This window comes from Vicugna pacos, chromosome 11 (assembly GCF_048564905.1).
Source record: "Vicugna pacos chromosome 11, VicPac4, whole genome shotgun sequence".
Lineage (NCBI taxonomy): Eukaryota > Metazoa > Chordata > Mammalia > Artiodactyla > Camelidae > Vicugna > Vicugna pacos.
Window position 1 is genome coordinate 87,244,833 of NC_132997.1, and position 19,101 is coordinate 87,263,933.

The window sequence follows — 19,101 nt, forward strand, 5'->3', positions numbered from 1 at the left end:
AAACTGCTTGGCATTTTATAAGCTGAATTAGCATTGCCTTTAGCTCTTGACTTAGACGGCTGCAGGAGTCAGTCTCTCTCTACAAGGTAAGAGTATGAGTTTGGTCCAGAGGCTGATGTATCTTCCAGACACTGTTCTTTTTATTCCAATGCTAGGAAGATGTGTGAGCATTATATAATGTTTTCATGTACCTTCATATGGGTGATTAGAAGCTGTTTACTTCTCAAGGATTCAACTATAGGCTTTTTACCTTCAAGGCTGAGCTGAGGACCTTACTGTGGTGAAATTAGGCAGGGGGCTTGCAGACCTCCTGCTGCATTGTGTGATTGTGATGGCTGTCTTGTTGGTGGGTCCCCACATATAATCCACTGACAGCTGAGCTAACGACTCATTAATTTCACACCCACTTGGTTGCCAACTCAAAAGCCACTGACATAACTTTAAATGCTACCGGATTTTAATCATCTTGAGTGTTTACGTATTTTCTCCTCTCATCCCACCAAAACTAATCCTAGAGTTTTGAGAATCCGGGAACTTGGGCAAAAGAGAAAACAACCCAGCAGACCAAGAAATCAGACATCTCGATTGATTACATCAACCAGAACTCATGTACCTTTTTGTTTGCATTGACCAAGCTCAAATTATAAAATCGTGTGAGTAATAAAAGCCAAACCCAGGTGTTATAACTGAATGTGAGAAGTCGGAAATGTAACTAAATGTGTTCTTGCTTCGTGGCGGCGTCATTTACTCTACGTTACCATTCGTGCTTCCTTAAGCCTCTCTCTTTACATTATCCACACACACTGCTGCATCATACCCACACATCCATCAGCTGGGACTGGGGACTGTGTGATTTTCCAACTGGTCCTCAGCATTAGCTGTCAGATGCACAAACCTTCCCTTTCTTTCTGCATTTGTTGCACTGCAACAACAGAAGCTTCCTGCAAGAATAGCTCCCAGAGAGCATTCCTGACAGATGCGAGTTTTGCTCTAGCAAGGCGCTTGCTGGAAAGTTTCCTCTAACCGCTAACACCCGCCTCCGATCCCCCGAGCTGGCAGGACGCAGCCTGGCTGGGTCCCCTCTTGACGGGGGAAGGGTTTTACACACACCCTGCTAGGCTGCCCAGCCCGACAATCTTGCAGCCAGACTCCTCCAACCCCAGCGGACAGACCGTCCAAGGCGCTCTGGCGCTTCGGGAACACCAAGGTCTTCTCCCCGCTAAAGAGAACGCGCGCTCCGATCTGTAGGAAACCTGGACACTGGAGGTAGACGGGTGGCTCGTTGAGCGGGGGCACAGGAGGGAGCCAAACGCCGGAGGCAAGCCGGGCGCAGGAGAGACTGGGGACCCCGGGAGGGGGCGGAGTGGGAGCCGGGCGCAGCAGCGAGCCGAGGCGAACTGGGCGCTGGAGGTAGCTGGCTCAGGAAGGAGCGCGCGCGTAGCAACCCGCGGGCGCCGGGGAAGCGCTCGCTCGGCGATCTGCCCCGGACCACACGGAGCCGCGGAACTGCCGGTGGGAGGGGGTGCGGGGAGCTGGGGTGGGGGGGTGGGGGGAATTAGATAGGGGCGTGCCTTGCCCCCGATTGGCTGCAGGAGCCTGACGCGAGGCCCCGGGGGTTGGCTTGAGGGAGCGAGAGCAGGGTGGGGTGGGTGCTGGGTGCCGGGGCTGCGGGCTCCGCGCGCTCAGAAACATGCTGAGGTCCCGGCAGCTGTTCCAGCAGCGACAGCGGCTCCAGCAGCAGCGGCGGCGGCGGCGATAGCGCACAGCTCCGGCGGGGAAGGCGCCTGGCGCCCATGCCTCCGGCCCCGCGCCGCGGCTGCCCTGACCTGGCCGCGACCTCCCTCCGCGCGCCCAGCCGCCCCGGCCTCTGGGGGATTCCCCAACCGCGGCCCAACTCCGCCACACCCCCCGCCCCCGGCCTCCGCAGCTCGGCATGGGCGCGGGGGCGCTCGCCCTGGGCGCCTCCGAGCCCTGCAACCTGTCATCGGCCGCGCCGCTCCCCGACGGCGCGGCCACGGCGGCGCGGCTGCTGGTGCCCTCGTCGCCTGCCGCCTCGCTGCTAACCCCGGCCAGCGAGGGACCCGCGCCGCTGTCGCAGCAGTGGACGGCCGGCATGGGCCTTCTGATGGCGCTCATCGTGCTGCTCATCGTGGCGGGCAACGTGCTGGTGATCGTGGCCATCGCCAAGACGCCGCGGCTACAGACCCTCACCAACCTCTTCATCATGTCCCTGGCCAGCGCTGACCTGGTCATGGGGCTGCTGGTGGTGCCGTTCGGGGCCACCATCGTGGTGTGGGGCCGCTGGGAGTATGGCTCCTTCTTCTGCGAGCTCTGGACCTCCGTGGACGTGCTGTGCGTGACGGCCAGCATCGAGACCCTGTGTGTTATCGCCCTGGACCGCTACCTCGCCATCACGTCGCCCTTTCGCTACCAGAGCCTGCTGACCCGCGCGCGGGCGCGGGCCCTGGTGTGCACGGTGTGGGCTATCTCAGCCCTGGTGTCCTTCTTGCCCATCCTCATGCACTGGTGGCGAGCAGAGGGCGACGAGGCGCGCCGCTGCTACAACGACCCCAAGTGCTGCGATTTCGTCACCAACCGGGCCTACGCCATCGCCTCGTCCGTCGTCTCCTTCTACGTGCCCCTGTGCATCATGGCCTTCGTGTACCTGCGGGTGTTCCGCGAGGCCCAAAAGCAGGTGAAGAAGATCGACAGCTGCGAGCGCCGCTTCCTCGGCGGCTCCGCGCGGCCGCCCTCGCCCGCGCCCCCGCTCCCGGCCGCCGCCGCCCCGGTGGCCAACGGGCGCGCCACTAAGCGGCGGCCCTCGCGCCTCGTGGCCCTACGCGAGCAGAAGGCGCTCAAGACCCTGGGCATCATCATGGGCGTGTTCACGCTCTGCTGGCTGCCCTTCTTTCTGGTCAACGTGGTGAAGGCCTTCCACCGCGACCTGGTGCCCGACCGCCTCTTCGTCTTCTTCAACTGGCTGGGCTACGCCAACTCGGCCTTCAACCCCATCATCTACTGCCGCAGCCCCGACTTCCGCAGCGCCTTCCAGCGCCTGCTCTGCTGCGCGCGCCGGGCCCCCTGCGGGAGCCACGCGGCCCCCGGAGACCCGCCGCGCGCCTCGGGCTGCCTGGCGGTGGCCGGGGCGCCGCCGTCGCCCGGGGCCGCTTCCGACGATGAAGACGACGACGTCGGGGCCGCGCCGCCCGCGCGCCTGCTGGAGCCCTGGGCGGGTTACAACGGCGGGGCGGCGGCGGCGGACAGCGACTCGAGCCTGGACGAGCCGAGCCGCCCGGGCTGCTCCTCGGAATCCAAGGTGTAGGGCCCGGCGCCTCCTCCCCACCTCCCCAGCCGGGACGCGGGTTCTGCGCCCCGGGAGGAAGAGAGCCCGGGCGCCCCCGAATGGCTTCCCGGGGGAAAGAGGAGATCAGTGTTTACTTAGGACCGAAAGCAGGTGAACTCGAAGCCGGCAAACCTCGTCTGCATCGTCCAAGGCAAACAGAAAAGCCACGGGCCGTTGCACAGAAAGGAAAGTTTGGGGAGGGTTTGGAAGAGTGGCTTGCTGGTTTTTCTTGGGTTCTTTTTTCTGTTTGTGATTCGGCCTTCTTTTGTGTGTGCCTGTGATGCAGCTTTATATATATACGTCTTTTTTTTTTTAACCCCCGGTGGTTTTTAGCACTTTCTGCGAAGACCGGGGAAGGGAAGGGAGAAGCATTATAAGATAGAAGTCTTTCAACTTGGCTTCCATCCCATCCCGGGAACAGGAGCCGTCAACCTGACAGGGAGAGGAGGGAATGAGCTTGTCAGGACGTTTCCTTTGCTTTCCAGAGAAATTTCATTTTAACTCCTGAGTAATTATTTCTCCTATTCTTAAAGTAAAGGGAAAGGATGGGTGCAAAAATCGCGTTTCAGGAAATTTTAAGCTATTCTTGGAACAAGCCTCACCTTGCTTTCCTTTTGTAGGGCAAGCCGGCTGTCCCCGAGCGCCTCGGTGGTCAGGCTGAGGGGTTCCTACCTCACACTGTGCACATTGCACGGCAAGATAGAAAGCCTTGTTTATATTAAACAGCTTATTTATGTATCAATATTAGTTGGAAGGACCAGGCGCTGAGCCTCTGTGACATGTGACTCTGTTCATTGAAGACGGGACAGAGAAAGAAAAAAGAAAGAGGAAACAGTTCAGATTACTGCACATGTGAGTAAAAGCAAAAAACAAAAAAAAGGCGTGATTCATAATGGCATTTTTGCACAGTATTAGGAATTGTAAAGTCCACAGAAGATGTTACTTGCACAAAAAGAAATTAAATATTTTTAATGGGGTGGGGGCAGATCTTAAAAACAAATAAAATTCAGATTCTACTTCTGATGTCTATTATGTTATTGAGCTAATGATTTATTGGAAAAATACCTTTTTATACGCTTTTATCATGGTACTGTAACTGTATCCATATTATAAATATAATTATCTTAAGGATTTTTTATTATTTTTTTATGTCCAAGGGCCCATGTGAATCTGCTGGTAAAATTTAGCACTTGTGTGTAAATACTATTTCCTCTGTGTGTTTTACCAAGTATTTATACTCTGGTGCAACTAACTACTATGTGAGTAATTGGTCCATGTGCAATAAATACCCATGAAGCACAAAAAAGATTACATACTGTGTGTCTGTAAGGGGTCAGTGATAATGGGAAAGACAGTTTGTTTTGTTCAAAATATAGGCTGGATTTCCCATAGAGCTCTTTTAATAGCTTTTCATGACTCAATAGCATAGCAAAATGCCTCTAGACCAAATAAGGCATGCACCTACTGAGAGCCGCAGACTTGCCCTAAATTTTCACAGCCGGATTCAGAGTATTCTAGAATACTTGTAGGTGTTTTCAAGATCCCATCTGCCGCACTTGATTTAAGAAGTAACATTTGGGATTGTGTATCTTCTTAAAAAAAAAAAAAGTGATTGAGCCAGGTAACTCAGCTGCAACTTTGCACAGAAACGCAGGAAAGAAGACCCACTCGTAGAACCATCATTGCCTACTCGGAATTCGGTAAGTGGCATCCACGGCTGGTTGTTTTCCAATAGAAAGTCACAGCCTGCATATGATCAGCGTGTGCAGATTTCCCCAGTGGCTGTCGAGAATGCAAAATGCTTTTGTGGTTCAGCACAAATTTATAAAAGAGCATTTAAGTAAATTTGTTTTTTCTTGTGTCACGAAATAGACCGTTTCAGCAGACGTTCTGGGTGGGCAGGTAACAGGTAAAAGTAAATGAAGTTTTAAAATTTTCTAACAAATTATGACACCCCCAATGGAGAAGATGGCTTTTATAAAATTATTTCCTAAAGGAAAGTATAGTAAAATTCCAACCTGGGATTAATACTACATTCTCCAAAATAATTTTAACTTTTTCTCTTTGTATTTTTAAACAAACTTTTCATTTCATGATCGTACAAGAAACCAAAGTGAAGAGTATAAAGTTTCGGTTCATAAGGAAATTTAACATGAACAAATTATTCTCTATTAAGGAAAGCCAGGACTGATTCTCTGTTTTTTTGTTATTATTTTATTTATTTATTATTATTATTTTTTTTGCAGTGGGATATTCTAAAGACCAGGAGAGTCTGCTGAGAAAAGTTAATGTTGTAGACGTTTTAGTTTCAGAGACAAGCAGAAGTTTGTATGAATCCTATCAGTTTCAACTAAAGTCACTATGAAGTTTAACCCGTTTCTCCAGCAAAAAAAAAGAAAAAAGAAAAGGTGGAGGAAGGGGCAAGAGAATGCCAAAGTTATTTTAAAATACAGAGATTAATACTTAAGCTTATTTTGGAGAATGTAAAATCAATTTGGGATGAAATCTCACTATACTTTCCCCTGGGAACAGATACCGACCATTTCTGTCCTCCCTGCCCCCACTTTGAGTATGTAAGATGCATTTTGCCAGGAGTTTTGTTCCTCTTTATTTTAAATTCTACTAGAAAATTATAATGTCTACAGTTTCATCTGAAGAACACTTAAGTACCTGGTTAATGCTTCACTTGCCGATTTTGTCTAGCTACGCCTTCACATTTAAATAAAAAGAAATTTTCCCAGCCCCAGACTTACATATGGACCCATCAAACTTTAGGTCTTAAAATCATGAAAGTCCTATAAACTTTAATAACAAATATATATAATTTCACTGCTTAGTAGACAGGTCTGAACTCTTTGGTGAATTAAAGAAAACCACTATCATCTTGGGACGAGTTTATATGAATTTGTATGGAATAGAAAAAAGATTTTTCTGTGATTCCTTGAGTTCTCTAAGTGAGGATTACAGGGATTCAGAAACAGACCACGTCAGTGATACCAACAACCCAAGAAAACTTTTTGTTGTTTTTGAAGAAGAGAGACATTGATTTATAATAGAAATGTGGGAACGTGGGCTGCCAATCCCGATAGCTCCGGCAGTGGGAGGGGAAAACTGCCCATCCTGTTTAATCTGGCGAGATAACGCACAGCAGAAGTGACAGGAGGAAGGCAGTGAATATGAAGAAATTCAGCCGTATCCCGAGGGTCTGTGTGTAACAAAATACCAAAGGCATAAACCTTAAAATTAAAACAGTGGACACATGATCAAGATTCACTGATTTGCTGCATCTGAAATAATGTTTAGGCTGCACACTGTAAAGTTCTCTGTGTAACAAGACATTCCAGCATCTATAAATTCTCCCTCCAGCATAGAAACACATAATTAGTATCGCAGATAGCCTCATCCTTTGGTGAACTTGCCAATATGAAACTTTGCACATAGAGCTTATTTTTTGGTTCATGCTTTCTTTGGAACTGGAATTATTAATAACTTCTAAGTGGCTATTGTGAAACCTTTCCTTGTTAAGCACATTTTCCTAGATTATTTTAATTTCACATTTTGTTGAACGTGCTGACTTCCTCTGGCGATATGTAAAATTGCCAGGCGGAAATTCTGCAGTCAAACTCTCAGGATGATATTAGCATACAAGTTTTCAGCAAGAGCTTCTAAGCAAGGGTCTAAAGGAAAATTATTAAGTTTTGCTGCCATTTGTGAAAGGCTTAAAAAAAATGTTTTTAAACAAAGTTGGACCCATTAGTTCTTTGGAAGGAAAAAAAATTAAAACAGCAGTAATTCAAATTAAACACGTTGGCACAGATAATTTAGTTTTATTTGTACATTTCTGGCATAATGTGCTGAGAAATACCAATTCTTTTGACTCCCTGCCAATTTGCTACTAATCAAAATGGAGAAGATATGCACTGTTTGGATTATACCTAAAAATAGTTGTGCTGCAGTCACATTAGCAAATGGAATTAAATTAATTTCTCTTTCTTCCCCTTCACACACACCCTCCACATTACTTAAATTTCCATCTAGACTATTGCTTCTGAGTCTCCTAATTTGTGATTCAGTGTTTCCCAAATGGCACTGCTACATTGCAACCATTTTTAAACAAACTTCATCACCAACTTTCTGAGAAATACGTCTCCTGAAATTCCAACTTTTATCCTGCTCTCATTTAAAGAGTCTCTACAAAATAGTCCATATAATGTAATCAAAGAAGTGTTAATACTATAAATAGATACTCTGTGGATTAATTTACCTCCTCAATAGTCTTTTTACCCTTTGGTGGGAAGAGGGAGATAGATTCTGAATCAGTAAGATTTGGTCTTTTGACGGAGCAGTTTATAGGCTTCCAAATCCAATTGCTCTAATGACAGACAGGAAAACACCAGCCCCGAGGAGAACCTTACACTGTGCTGACAATATTAGAGCACAATCTTTGCAGTGAAGAGACCAGCACCCAAGAAAGCAAGGGAAGTATCTGTCAACACCCTTTAAACCTTTGCCTTCATTTGCATATTGCCTTCACTCCGAAGGCATCTCCATTTTCTATACCTGAAGCCAGTTCTCATCTTGGACTTACCATCTGTCCCAGCCCTTCTCTTAAGCACTTCTTCATTTCTCCTTGCATGAACTAGAAACATCTAGAACATGTAGTTCTAGATAAATTGTCTTAATAGCAGCATTAACTTCTCATGAACAGTTTCCTAAAACTCAGATTTTCAACATCTCTCAATGCTTACACTTCCTGTCTTCTTCTCTCTCCATGTTCCCTGGCTCATAGCTGTTAAATAGTATCAGCAAGATCACACTGTTTTATTCCTATTTATGATACAAAGCTGACCTATGATGCATTTTAAATATCTTAAGTTTGGATTTACTTCTTCCTGAGAATTTCAGCATTGCTCATAATTATGAGTAGAAAAAAAATGTTAAACCACTGTTGGTACTTTTCCTATAAAAAGTCCTCATTTTGAGTTTAATATCTGGGGCGTGGGGCTTTCTTAACAGCCTTTATTTTTGTTTTTTCTTCATTTTTCAGTTCTTAACTGTATGACCTTGTCAGTTTTTCAGCATCCCAACCACGAAGGCACAATGAACATTAGCTGTTCTGCCTGCAAGTATTTGTAAATTCATTTTCCTCATCATTACCAGGCTAACTGATTTGTGGGAATTGTGGGTCAAGTTCTACTCTAGGAGAACAGAAAACTTGTTCAAGAAGATGGTCCAAAGACTTGAGCAGCTCTGGCTCCTCTGCGTTGGCTGCTGTGCCCAGTGACCTTGGGGAAGTCAGCTGGTCTCCCTCTTAATGCAGGTTCAGTTCCCACAAAGCCCCATCTGTAGCCTTTGTTTGTAAAATCCCTTTGAGATGCTCTGATAAGAGGCACTTAGAGCTTTGCAAAGTCTATCATTTCAAATACTTCCTCCTGAACTTCTTTTCCCTTTCCCTGCAACTCCACCCACAAAAATCCGTTGTTTTTTATTTAAGTGAAAAGAACAACCAAGAATGGCAAGAATACATATAATACCATGCATCCCAACAAACAGTCCTTCACATATTATTATGCTTAAAATTCCGCAAAAACCACAACCGAATAAAATAATCTTCTTCCCAAACATCGGATTAAAAAACCTGTTTGCTCTGTGCTAAGCAAAAGCGGTTGTTTAATTTCTGAACCCACAGCCACTTTGAGAAAAGCAAGTCAATTTGGAAAGTTACTCAACTCTACGACTTTGCACTGAATTGTAAACACTAAATGCAACCCTTCGGATTGTTCCCCTCTCCCCAGGATAGCAATTCAGAGATGGAAAGTGTTGGGAGTAATGGGAGATTGTATTTGTGCTTACCTCTCTTTTGTGGCTTGCAGGGCATTGGTGTTCTTTGTTCCCAACTTAATAAACAGTGATGAATCTACAGGAACTTCACAGGCTTAAAATACCTGTTATCTTAACTAAAGAAACTCACCTGCGATCTTGAGGTCTTAGATAAACATGTGTTTAAAGAGTAAACATTAACAGATGTTCCAGTGACATTTTCTGCACTGAAGGGATTTTTTTCTAAAGCCATTAAAGGTAACATTTTAGTAAGATACTCTTTTTAAGGAATTCCTCATGCTTAAATGATTCTATGATCAATCCTGATATAATGTGTGGGGTTTTTTCCCCCTTAAAATAGGCCTCTCTAAATAAGACTGAGTCACTCAGAAAAATTGCAGAATCTTCAGCATAGGAAGGGCTTTGGTATGTCTAGTAGACAATAGTCCTACACTCAAGCAAGGGTACACCTCGCTCAGCACAGACCACCGACACTGATGAGACTGAATGTGGATTTCAAGGCTTGGTCCATCATTTATTGCCGGTCCTATCAGCAAACGTTTCCTTTACAGCTAGCCCAAATCCCTCTTGCTGTTTTGACTCATGATTAATAATCTCCATGGAATCTGAAAACTGATGACTGAGCTGCTATTTTTTGTATTAAAACCCTTCTGATGATACAGATGAAAAACAGTGACATCTCCCCACCCCAGCTTCTATGTTGCTCATTCCATTCACTCTTATAAACAACTTCAAATGCTTTTCGTTCTTTCTGCTGTTCAAGTGGGAATTATCCCAGTTACAGGGATATTTCCTGGCTGGAGACTAAAACGAAATACAGGACAGTGCAGTGTTAAGCATGGCACCTGGCCTGGTGACATCAGCACCCCATCCTTCCTTTAGTTGTACTACTAATTTTTTTCAGCATCACCAGAGCTACAAAACTCTGAGGATCTGAAAAAATCCTGTACCAAGGGACAAACAGTAATGTGAAAATGATAAGCCCTTACAGTGCAGCGGAAAGCATCCTTGCCAGCTCAGGACAAAACAGGCAATATAAATGGTACTCAAACCAGGCAACCAATGGAGTTCGCTCCCCAAACAGCGAATGTTTACAAGTCTCTTTGGAACATTTAGAACATCTATCTATATGGGTAAATAATTTGTTCACATTAGAAGTGCTGAGAAGATACCAGGGGAACCTAACTATTTGGAAGATTTCTGTGATTAGTCTTTGACTTGTGATTCATGTGTTTATTCTTAAAAGACTTGGGACTGTGTACTGAGTGCGCTGTATGGGGTACAACTGAAAAAACTCTGAGCCAAGGCCCTCACACTCTGGCTGAGGAGATTAGACATTCGCAAGTGAAAAGTGACAAACAATGAGACAGGTGTGGCTGAGTGTCAGGCACGTGGGCTAAAAGTAAGGGATCTGGCCCAGAGCTAATAGAAATACAATGCAAGCTGTATATTTAATTTTACATCTTGTAGAAGCCTCATTTCTTAAAGTAAAAAATAAACAGGTGAAGCTGGTGTTATCATTTCAACATGGAATTGATGTAAAACCTACGAGTGAGATGCTTTTTTAAAATACTACATCTCTGAAATCTGATACACACCATACACGTATAGCCTTCCTGATCGAGACTCACCACTATTTCAAGTGCTCAAAAGCTCCGTGTGGCTGGTGGCTGCCGTACTGACATTCAGCCCTAGAGTTCAGAGGAGGGAGTGGATAGATGGGATGCCATAAGCTAGAAGCTTGTAGATCTTGGATAAGGGGATACAATTGTGTGAAAGGCCATTCCGTGAGAAGTTACAAGGGGAAGAAAACGGCATGAACAGAAGCAGAGAGGTACAGATAACTGAGATGAATTTTTAGACAATGAATAGCCAGTTGCGGACAGTTCATGTTGATGGAGTAATTAGAAGATGAAATTGGAAAAGTAGTTTGGGAACAGATCAACAGTTTAATGCAAAAGTGTTGAACTCTAACCTGCCCGGGAGCATGAAGATTTATAAGCATGAGTGTCATGATAAAAGCAGCGTTTTAGAAAGATTAACCTGGCATCAGAGGCGGATTGGTGGACATCACATCTTAATCTTCAAAATGATTCTGAGTTAAGTAAATTCAATAATCATATTTTCTAAATCAAAAGGCCGATATTTATGTAATCTCCTATAACAAATATGAGTTCATTATTAAATTGGCTTTCTGGTTTTCATGTATCAGCCTCAGGAGCTGACCCAGAGAAATATATCCTTACCAAGCAGGTTTCTGGGTGCATGAGGTTGAGGACCTGGTAAATGCCAGCAGGTTGTTCTGCCCCCTTTGGAGGGAAGGCACAGGAGCTCAGGTGGTTTGTTCAAGACAACAGGTGAGCAGTCTTGATCAAGTCTTGGTACCTGACTCCTAAACCCATCTCTAGTCATGTCACCAAACTACTTTGGTGGCAAGACGTTCCATTAGGATAAGGCCTTGTCTTTGCATCTTTGACTCTCCTATGTCTAAAACATCACCTTGCATAAAGCATACACTCTGAATTTTCACTGACTGAATTCACCTAGAGGCAGAGAACCAAGTTCCCTGGCTTCTGTAACAGTCCAAGCACATAGTGATAATAGGCCTCACTAGAGCAGTGCACCTCAAGAAGGTGTGTCGTAGCCCCTCTATTTCTTTTGAAATCCAGGTCTTCACAATCAGACATAAATCATAGTTTCTCCGGGAAAAGGTGCTGAGCCTCAAATTGCAACACATACGGAGCATTCTCTGCTAGTGTCATAGGAAACAATGAGATTGTTTCCCAGGTATTTCTAAGAAATGAGTTTATTTCTAGAAATGGCACATAGATTGCTAGAGTTATGTATATAGCCACATAAATGCAATGAGTATGAAAGTGGTACGCACTGGATGAAAGTGTACATCATTATTCTTTAAAAATAGGCATTTCGCTAGAATTGTTGAATCAGAACTACATGTTCTCAGCTCTTAGGTTCAGTTGTCAACGTGCAAAATACTTGATTTATTTGTGACTTATTGTATTCTATCCTAAATGGGGTTCTGTCCTTTCTAGCAGAAAGATCTGCAGCCATTTTTCTTACTCGACTTTACTAGGGGAAAAGCCCCTTCCCCACCCCAAGTTTTCGCCCTGGACCCCAGCAGTCAGCATAGCTAAGAGAATCAGATTCTGTTTCACTGACATACAGATTTCAGTTTTAAATTTTACTTCTGCATTCCTGTCCTATAAGAAATGACAGTATATCCATTAAAAATGTATTTGGAGCAAACAAATATCATAGCCCTCTCCAAGTTTACATTTCCCATCCAGGTCTTTCCCAACTTTTCCAACAGTGCCATAGTCATTATCTTTTCATCTTAACACAAGAGATAGTGTTCATGTTGAATCTTTAGCTGTTTCAAGGGAAAATATTTGGATTCTTGCTTTCTGACAAAGCATTAGGATTTTAGTTGGTGTTCTTTTTTTACGTATGTATGTACTCAACACTGCAGGGTTCTTTTTGTTTTTTAATTGATGTATAATCGGTTTACAATGTTGTGTTATAGAGTTCATTTTAAAAATAGCATTGTAGTTTTGTTACCTTGCCCAGATTATTGTTTGTAGCTTCCAACTGAGATGCTGGGGAGCAATGTTGAGTCTGACATAAGGAGACATCTCTGGGGGCCATGACCTTCCAGCACTTACAGGTCCCTAGCCTTAAACACTCAGAAACCTATTTGGTAAGAATGCATTTCTCTGGGTCAGCTCCTGCGAGTAATCTATAACATCAGAAAGCCAGTTTAATAATTTACAAGGTTGCTGTCACAGGCCTATTACACTCCCTTGAGCATGATCAAATCTTCTCTGTCTATACCCAGGGAAGAAAGTTATCATCAAAAGTTTGATTAGTAAACGCAGGGTCAGAACAAGGGAAGCTGGTTGCACCATTTAACATTAAAGGCATCAGGCTAAGATTTAGCTGTGCATCCACTTCTGCCACAGGCTGGAATACTGGAAGTCTCTGGCTTTAAGATCAACTCTCCTTTCTCCCAAAAATGGGGCTTGGATGAGCACTGCTAACATTTGACTCTGTCTCTCTCTTTTTTCTATCACCAATAGCCACTGCACTCCCAACTTCCCCCCACCCCCGCCCCCACCCCCACCCCAGATGCATTCTTCCCTTGTAGAAGTTAGGACATCTAACCAAGTCACAGTCAAGTCTTGTTGATCTGGCTATTTCTCTACAAGGACAGCATATCTCCACTCTTGTCCATGATGTCTGAGTTACTGGAGTGTGGGGGTGGGAAGGAGATTTTGCTGGCTCCCCTACAACACTGAGATTAAAGTATATTCCCCATAGAGGAGCTCCTGGTTCTGTGTCTACATTATGGGGACCCAGGTATTTGATTCTATTCATCCTGCTGAGAGCAATAGCATTGTCTCTGTTTCATTCAATGATATAATCCTTTTCCTTAAATACATTAAATGCATGTCTAGCTAGCCATTCAAAATTTCTTTCTCTGATTTGCATATCAGAGGAATTTGAACTCTATGGGCAGGTTCCTGATCCACATGTTAGAAACATCTTAGCTAAATTTGCCTCTGAAAATGCCACTTTCTTAGATCATCCTAGGCTGGAACTCTGGACTAAGAGTTGAATTGTGGGAGAAAAGTGATGATTTTTGCAATGGCACTGAGGGATTGGGTTCACAACCTAACACATTTTAGATTACAATTTTAGAGCAAAGTTTGAAATTTATGGCATAAAAGATGATTGCACTCTCAGACATTTTGTTTTCAACCAATAAAGTAATATATTGGCATTTGACTGTATCACAATTTATAGTCATATATTCATTTATTTTTACCTACTATGTACTGGGCCCTCTATTGTATAGAAAAGACAGACACAGGTCTCCAAACCAGGCAGCTACTTTTACTTATGTTTCCTCTACCTGAACTTTCAAAGCATTAGCAGCAACAGGGTGAACAAGTGCTCCTTAAAGACCATTTCTCAAAGATCAGCAGACAACTTCCTGTATGTCAGTCCAGTTTGGAGAGATGAGAGAAGTATTTTGTTCTTCTTTTAAGAGGGACCACCTAGACACATATACACCAACTTCCAAAACATTTTTAGGCAAAATATATGGTGTAGGTCCACACACTCTTATCTGAGGCCCCGTAAGGGCAGATGTGTTTCAGAATTCGTAATTTTAGGAAGGCAATATGGCGCATCTCCAACATAGTTCATAACATCCTAAGCAGGGTCCAGGTCAGCATTCCATAATCAAACATTAATGTCTCTGCAGTGAAATGTATGATTATTCATACTAAGTCGATAAATAGTGACTATAAATAGCCTCACACCAGCTCAGGTCAGATTTTGCTGCCAAATGAGTTCAAGTCAGGTCACATTTACTCTCAGTGCATTATGGGAAAAAATTCCATCTTCAAAGCTTCCTAGATGTGGGAACTGAGACTTAGGAATTGTGGACCTGTACTGTGGGCTATTTCTCTGTAGAAGGTCATTACTGGGTAGAGGAGGTAAGGCCAACATATTTAAATCTACCAAATATGTTAAATCGATTAACTTACAAGTAATATTGCTCAATAAATACTTGTAAAATGAGGAGTAAACACAGTTATTTAAACAGTGGCAATTACAGGGAGATTTTGATATCGTAGGCTATATCCTGTTAGCAGACATTAAGAATGACCAAAGGCTTGAGAGTGACTGGTGGACAACTTTTTTGGAAACAATCAACAAGAGCCAGCATGTTGAACAGCCAGTCCATCGCTTATCAGAGGCAACACACCAGCTCTGAAAATATCTTTGATTAACACAAGGCTGATTTCAGGGAATCTCAAGATTGGACTTACCTTAAAATCGCTGGCATCCAATCACGTCTGGGCAAGAATCTTCTTATCCTTAGGTCATCAGCCCCTTGAAGATTACAAAAGGAAAAAGAAAAGAAAAAAAGGGTTATGATCTTCGCTCCAGAAAGATACATATACATGATCAGTGTCACAATTGTTTGAACCCTGGGTAAGAATTCCTGCCTTCGATGCTTGCCATATTTGAAGGGAAAAAAAAGCTATTGTTTAATAATTTCACAGCAATCTGAATACCCTGGAGAGCTTCTGTATTTTAAGTTGCTCATAAATTGACTGTGGTCATATGTTTCGGTGGCTTCTGTGATGTTTATCTCAACTTCTGATTTTCTATGCAATATTTATAAGATAAATATTTTTGAACTCCCTGTGACCCTTTGTCTTTGCCGTAAAGGTTGAAAAGAGGAAATGTAATGACGTTTTTGGGGGGGCTTTTCTTTTTGTATTTTTACATCCTATGTTAAACTTAACTCAGAGCGCGGGAAAAAAGAAAAAGAAATCCTCTAAGGAAAAGACATAAAATTTCCTACTAATAATTTATCAAGCATGAGTTTTCAACTTGACATTAACTGGGAGAGGAAATGATGAAGTAAATTTTCTAAGTGTGGAGTTGTCACTGGAGAAAAGATTTATATTAGTCTCTGGCATCAAATCATAATTTCAATTTGTCAGTATTAGGCACCAATTCTTTTCTTTGACATTTTTAGGAGTCTGACAGGAGAGGATTCTGCATGTGTTGCCGTAGACACTTCCTGCCACACACCTACTGAAGGTTCATTAACTTCTCAAGCTAAGTATCTCAAAGAGACTGACGCACCAACACCAGAGCCTTGGCACGCTCGTGGAAGGAGTACGTGAACTCCACAATCACACTGAAAAGACTGATTTCTCTTCTGCCCATGAAATTAAGAGAGCACTGGTTCCTACCAGGCATGGACAGAAAAACTGCCCCACAGCATCTTTCCAGTTAGTCTAGTGAAATTGAACATAAACTGTCATAAGGGCCCAGCTGGATCCCAGCCAAAACCTCACCCTGTTACTAGGCATCTTCCAACAGCTTGCACGCTGTCCTCATGTCCACGCGAGGAAAAGACCAGGCAGGTCAACAAAATCACGGCAAAGTCAGATGACCAGCTCCTCACCCTTCCTGCACGTAGTCTCATCATCAGGCTCAGCTTAGGACCTGGGGAAAGTGACCGCGAGCTCACCTTCGGTCAAGTGGCCAAGGGATGCTGAGGGTTTCCCTTCCATTGTTGGCCCTGAGGACCACTTCTTTGCCTCTCTCAGTAGGAGAAAAACTCTCAGTCATAATAATTCATGTATTTGGCTTGTTCCTTTGCTACTATTTACTGTCAAAAATAAACCACGAACATTACAAAAGATAAAATCTGACAGGATCTGATGCTAAGTGAAAGAGTCAAACACAAAAGCCACATGTTACATGCGTATAAAATGTCCAGAATAAGCCAACCATAAACACAGCATGTAGAGAGTGGTCGCCAGAGGCTGGGAGAAGCGGGGCATGGAGAATGTTTAATGAGGATGCGGTTTCCTTTGGGCTGGTAAAAATGTCCTGGGACTGGAGAGCAGTGATGATTGCCCCCTTTTACGTGTACTAAATGCCACTAAACTGTGAGCTTTCAAATGGTTAAAACGGCGAATTTTACGTTTTGTGTCTTTTACCGCAATAGAAAAAAACCTGATTGGGTCCTTTTCTACTAGGCTTGCGATTCATTGCCATAGACAAAAATATATAAAACAAAAACTGGAGAAAATATTTCAACAAAAGAGAGACAAAATTTATTTTAGCTTCAAAAATTGTTAAATTTATTTTTATCACTGTTGAAAGCAAGCAAAGAGGAATTGCAGTCTTCATGAGCCAAATTTTCTCATTTTACAGCTAAGAAGTTAAGGATTTTGTGGTAATGTGGTCTTGAGAGCGACATCCCGATTCTTGCCTACCCCTCACTGGTCTACATTACTGGCTGTGTGACTTGAGTGCAGTTACTTAGTCTCTCTGAATCTCAGTTCCCACATCAATAAAATGGACCTGAGGGTTATCTGGAGGCCACCAGATCACTTGTTGTTAACAGCAAAGCCAAATTTATTAGAATTTAGTGCAGTGAGGGAGAATGCCATCTTGACACAGTCTTACTTTCTCAGAAGAAGGAGTCAAAATGGATGTTTATAGGGTGTTAGCATCCAGTCCCAAGTGCCTTATTTACAGCAGGCCTTTCAAGGTGGAGCTGACTGAGGTCGGACAGAGTCTGAAGCATCATAGTTTAGGATCAGTGGGGACAGCATGGCGAAGGTCTTGAAACAAGTCTTAACAAACTGTTGTTTGAAACCAAGCTGTTTACCTGTTGCTTTGGACAAATGGATCTGTAAGAATTTCCCAAAGCAAACTGGGCAGTTATTTACTGGTTTACAGTCTTATTGTTCTTAAGGGAAGGGTTCCTGGAATGAACAAACAAGTCACGTGGACATGGGTGGTCTCAGCTCCGGGCCCTAAGAGTCCGGTCATGTTCGATGGAGCGGCCGTACGTAGTTCTCAGAGGCGCTCTGATTATATGTCAAGCGCATAACCCAGTGCCTACCCCTCAATAAATCCTTTATTTTCTCCCAAAGTCTCACCACCATTCCCACTAAAAACTTGCTCCTGGATAGTGAATCTCAGTCAGGACTGGAGCCAAGTCTTCCACCACCTTGCATTCTAGAAGCCTTTGCACCACCCATTACTGGATTGGGCTCCACTTCTAGCCCTGGCAAGTTAATTTAGCCACGGGAAAAAGCCCCATATCTTTTCGCTACCCCGAATGAAGCAGCAGCTGGGCAGAGTGGTTGTGATGCCAGCAGACCTGGGTTCTAGGTTTTCTGTCACTTGATTTGTGACCCTAGGGCAGTTATTTACCTCTTCAAGCCTCACTGCCTCATTTGTAAAATAAAGATGGCAATGCTTAGCACCTAATATTCAGCTAATTTTTAAAACTATAGATCTCTACTCCCAAATTCTAAGTTCAATTCCTTTTCTAAGGTTTGACAAAGGGACATTTTTTTTGGTTTGGTTTGCTCTTATTCCATATCTTCTGGGAGGACCTGGGTATGGCTCTCAGGATGCTGAGAAAGCAGCCTTTCAAATGGAATTGTGAGCCTGACCTACTGAGAGGAAGGATGCGGAATTCCAGGGGACATGAGGGACCCATAAATTTAAACCCAGAAGTTCTCACTGTTTAAACAGGCAGCCCCAAGGTTAATTTGATGATCTGAACCTTATCAAGCTTAAATTCTCTTTCTTACTACCTGCCTCGTCTTCTTTCCTGTGACTTTCAGCATCCCTCACGCGTAGAGCCGTTCACATTTTTAGCTGCTCGCTTTCAACCTGATTTATCACCTAGCGGTCAAGTACAACAGTTTTTGTTTCAGTATTTATTTATATAAACTAGCGGTCTGTCTGACCTGTAGAATTACCCACATCCATGTGGTAGGTTAAATCCATGGCACAAGAATATTGCAGATAATTCCTATGCTGGACACTTCCAGTGGAGGCATCAGGAAAAAAAGGCCCCTGGGACTGGCATGGGTTCTAATGCCCTCTGCCCCCAGTAAGTTTGGGGGAATAATTTTATATCTCTTAACCACAGTGTTGACTTTGAAAAAGGCTCTTGTTTGAACAGGATAAGAGCTAAGATCTTTTCCTAGCTCCAATGAGCTGTGATTACCTGCTCTTAACCATGGGTGTTTTCATGAAAGTTCAGGCTCTCCTTGAAGGCAAACCCAATAACTTTCTAACAGATTTTTAAAGAGATCAAAGTTAATGGGTTAATTTGTATTTTTCAATCCAGAAACATTTATTGCACTCCAACCAGAAGCCAGGTACTACCTTAGGTGATGGAAAGCCACAGTGGCCAATCCTGGCCCCCAAGCAGCTTGCACCTGCTGGAGGAGGCAGCCAATGTAAGTCTCTAATTGAACTATGCAAGGTTTACTGTGCAACCCCCCAAAGAGGGAATACATTCTAACTCTCTGGGGTAGTCAGGGAGAGTGTCA

The 19,101-nt window shown here is 43.9% G+C and overlaps 1 protein-coding gene across 1 annotated transcript; it reads left to right on the plus strand.

The window, feature by feature from the left end:
* The first annotated feature begins 1,553 nt into the window (after positions 1–1,553).
* Positions 1,554–16,257, plus strand: ADRB1 (adrenoceptor beta 1). Its single transcript, XM_072971923.1, has 2 exons — positions 1,554–4,195; positions 15,762–16,257. The coding sequence occupies exon 1, from the start codon at positions 1,934–1,936 to the stop codon at positions 3,320–3,322; it is 1,389 nt and encodes a 462-aa protein (XP_072828024.1). The 5' UTR covers positions 1,554–1,933; the 3' UTR covers positions 3,323–4,195; positions 15,762–16,257.
* The last annotated feature ends 2,844 nt before the right edge of the window (positions 16,258–19,101 follow it).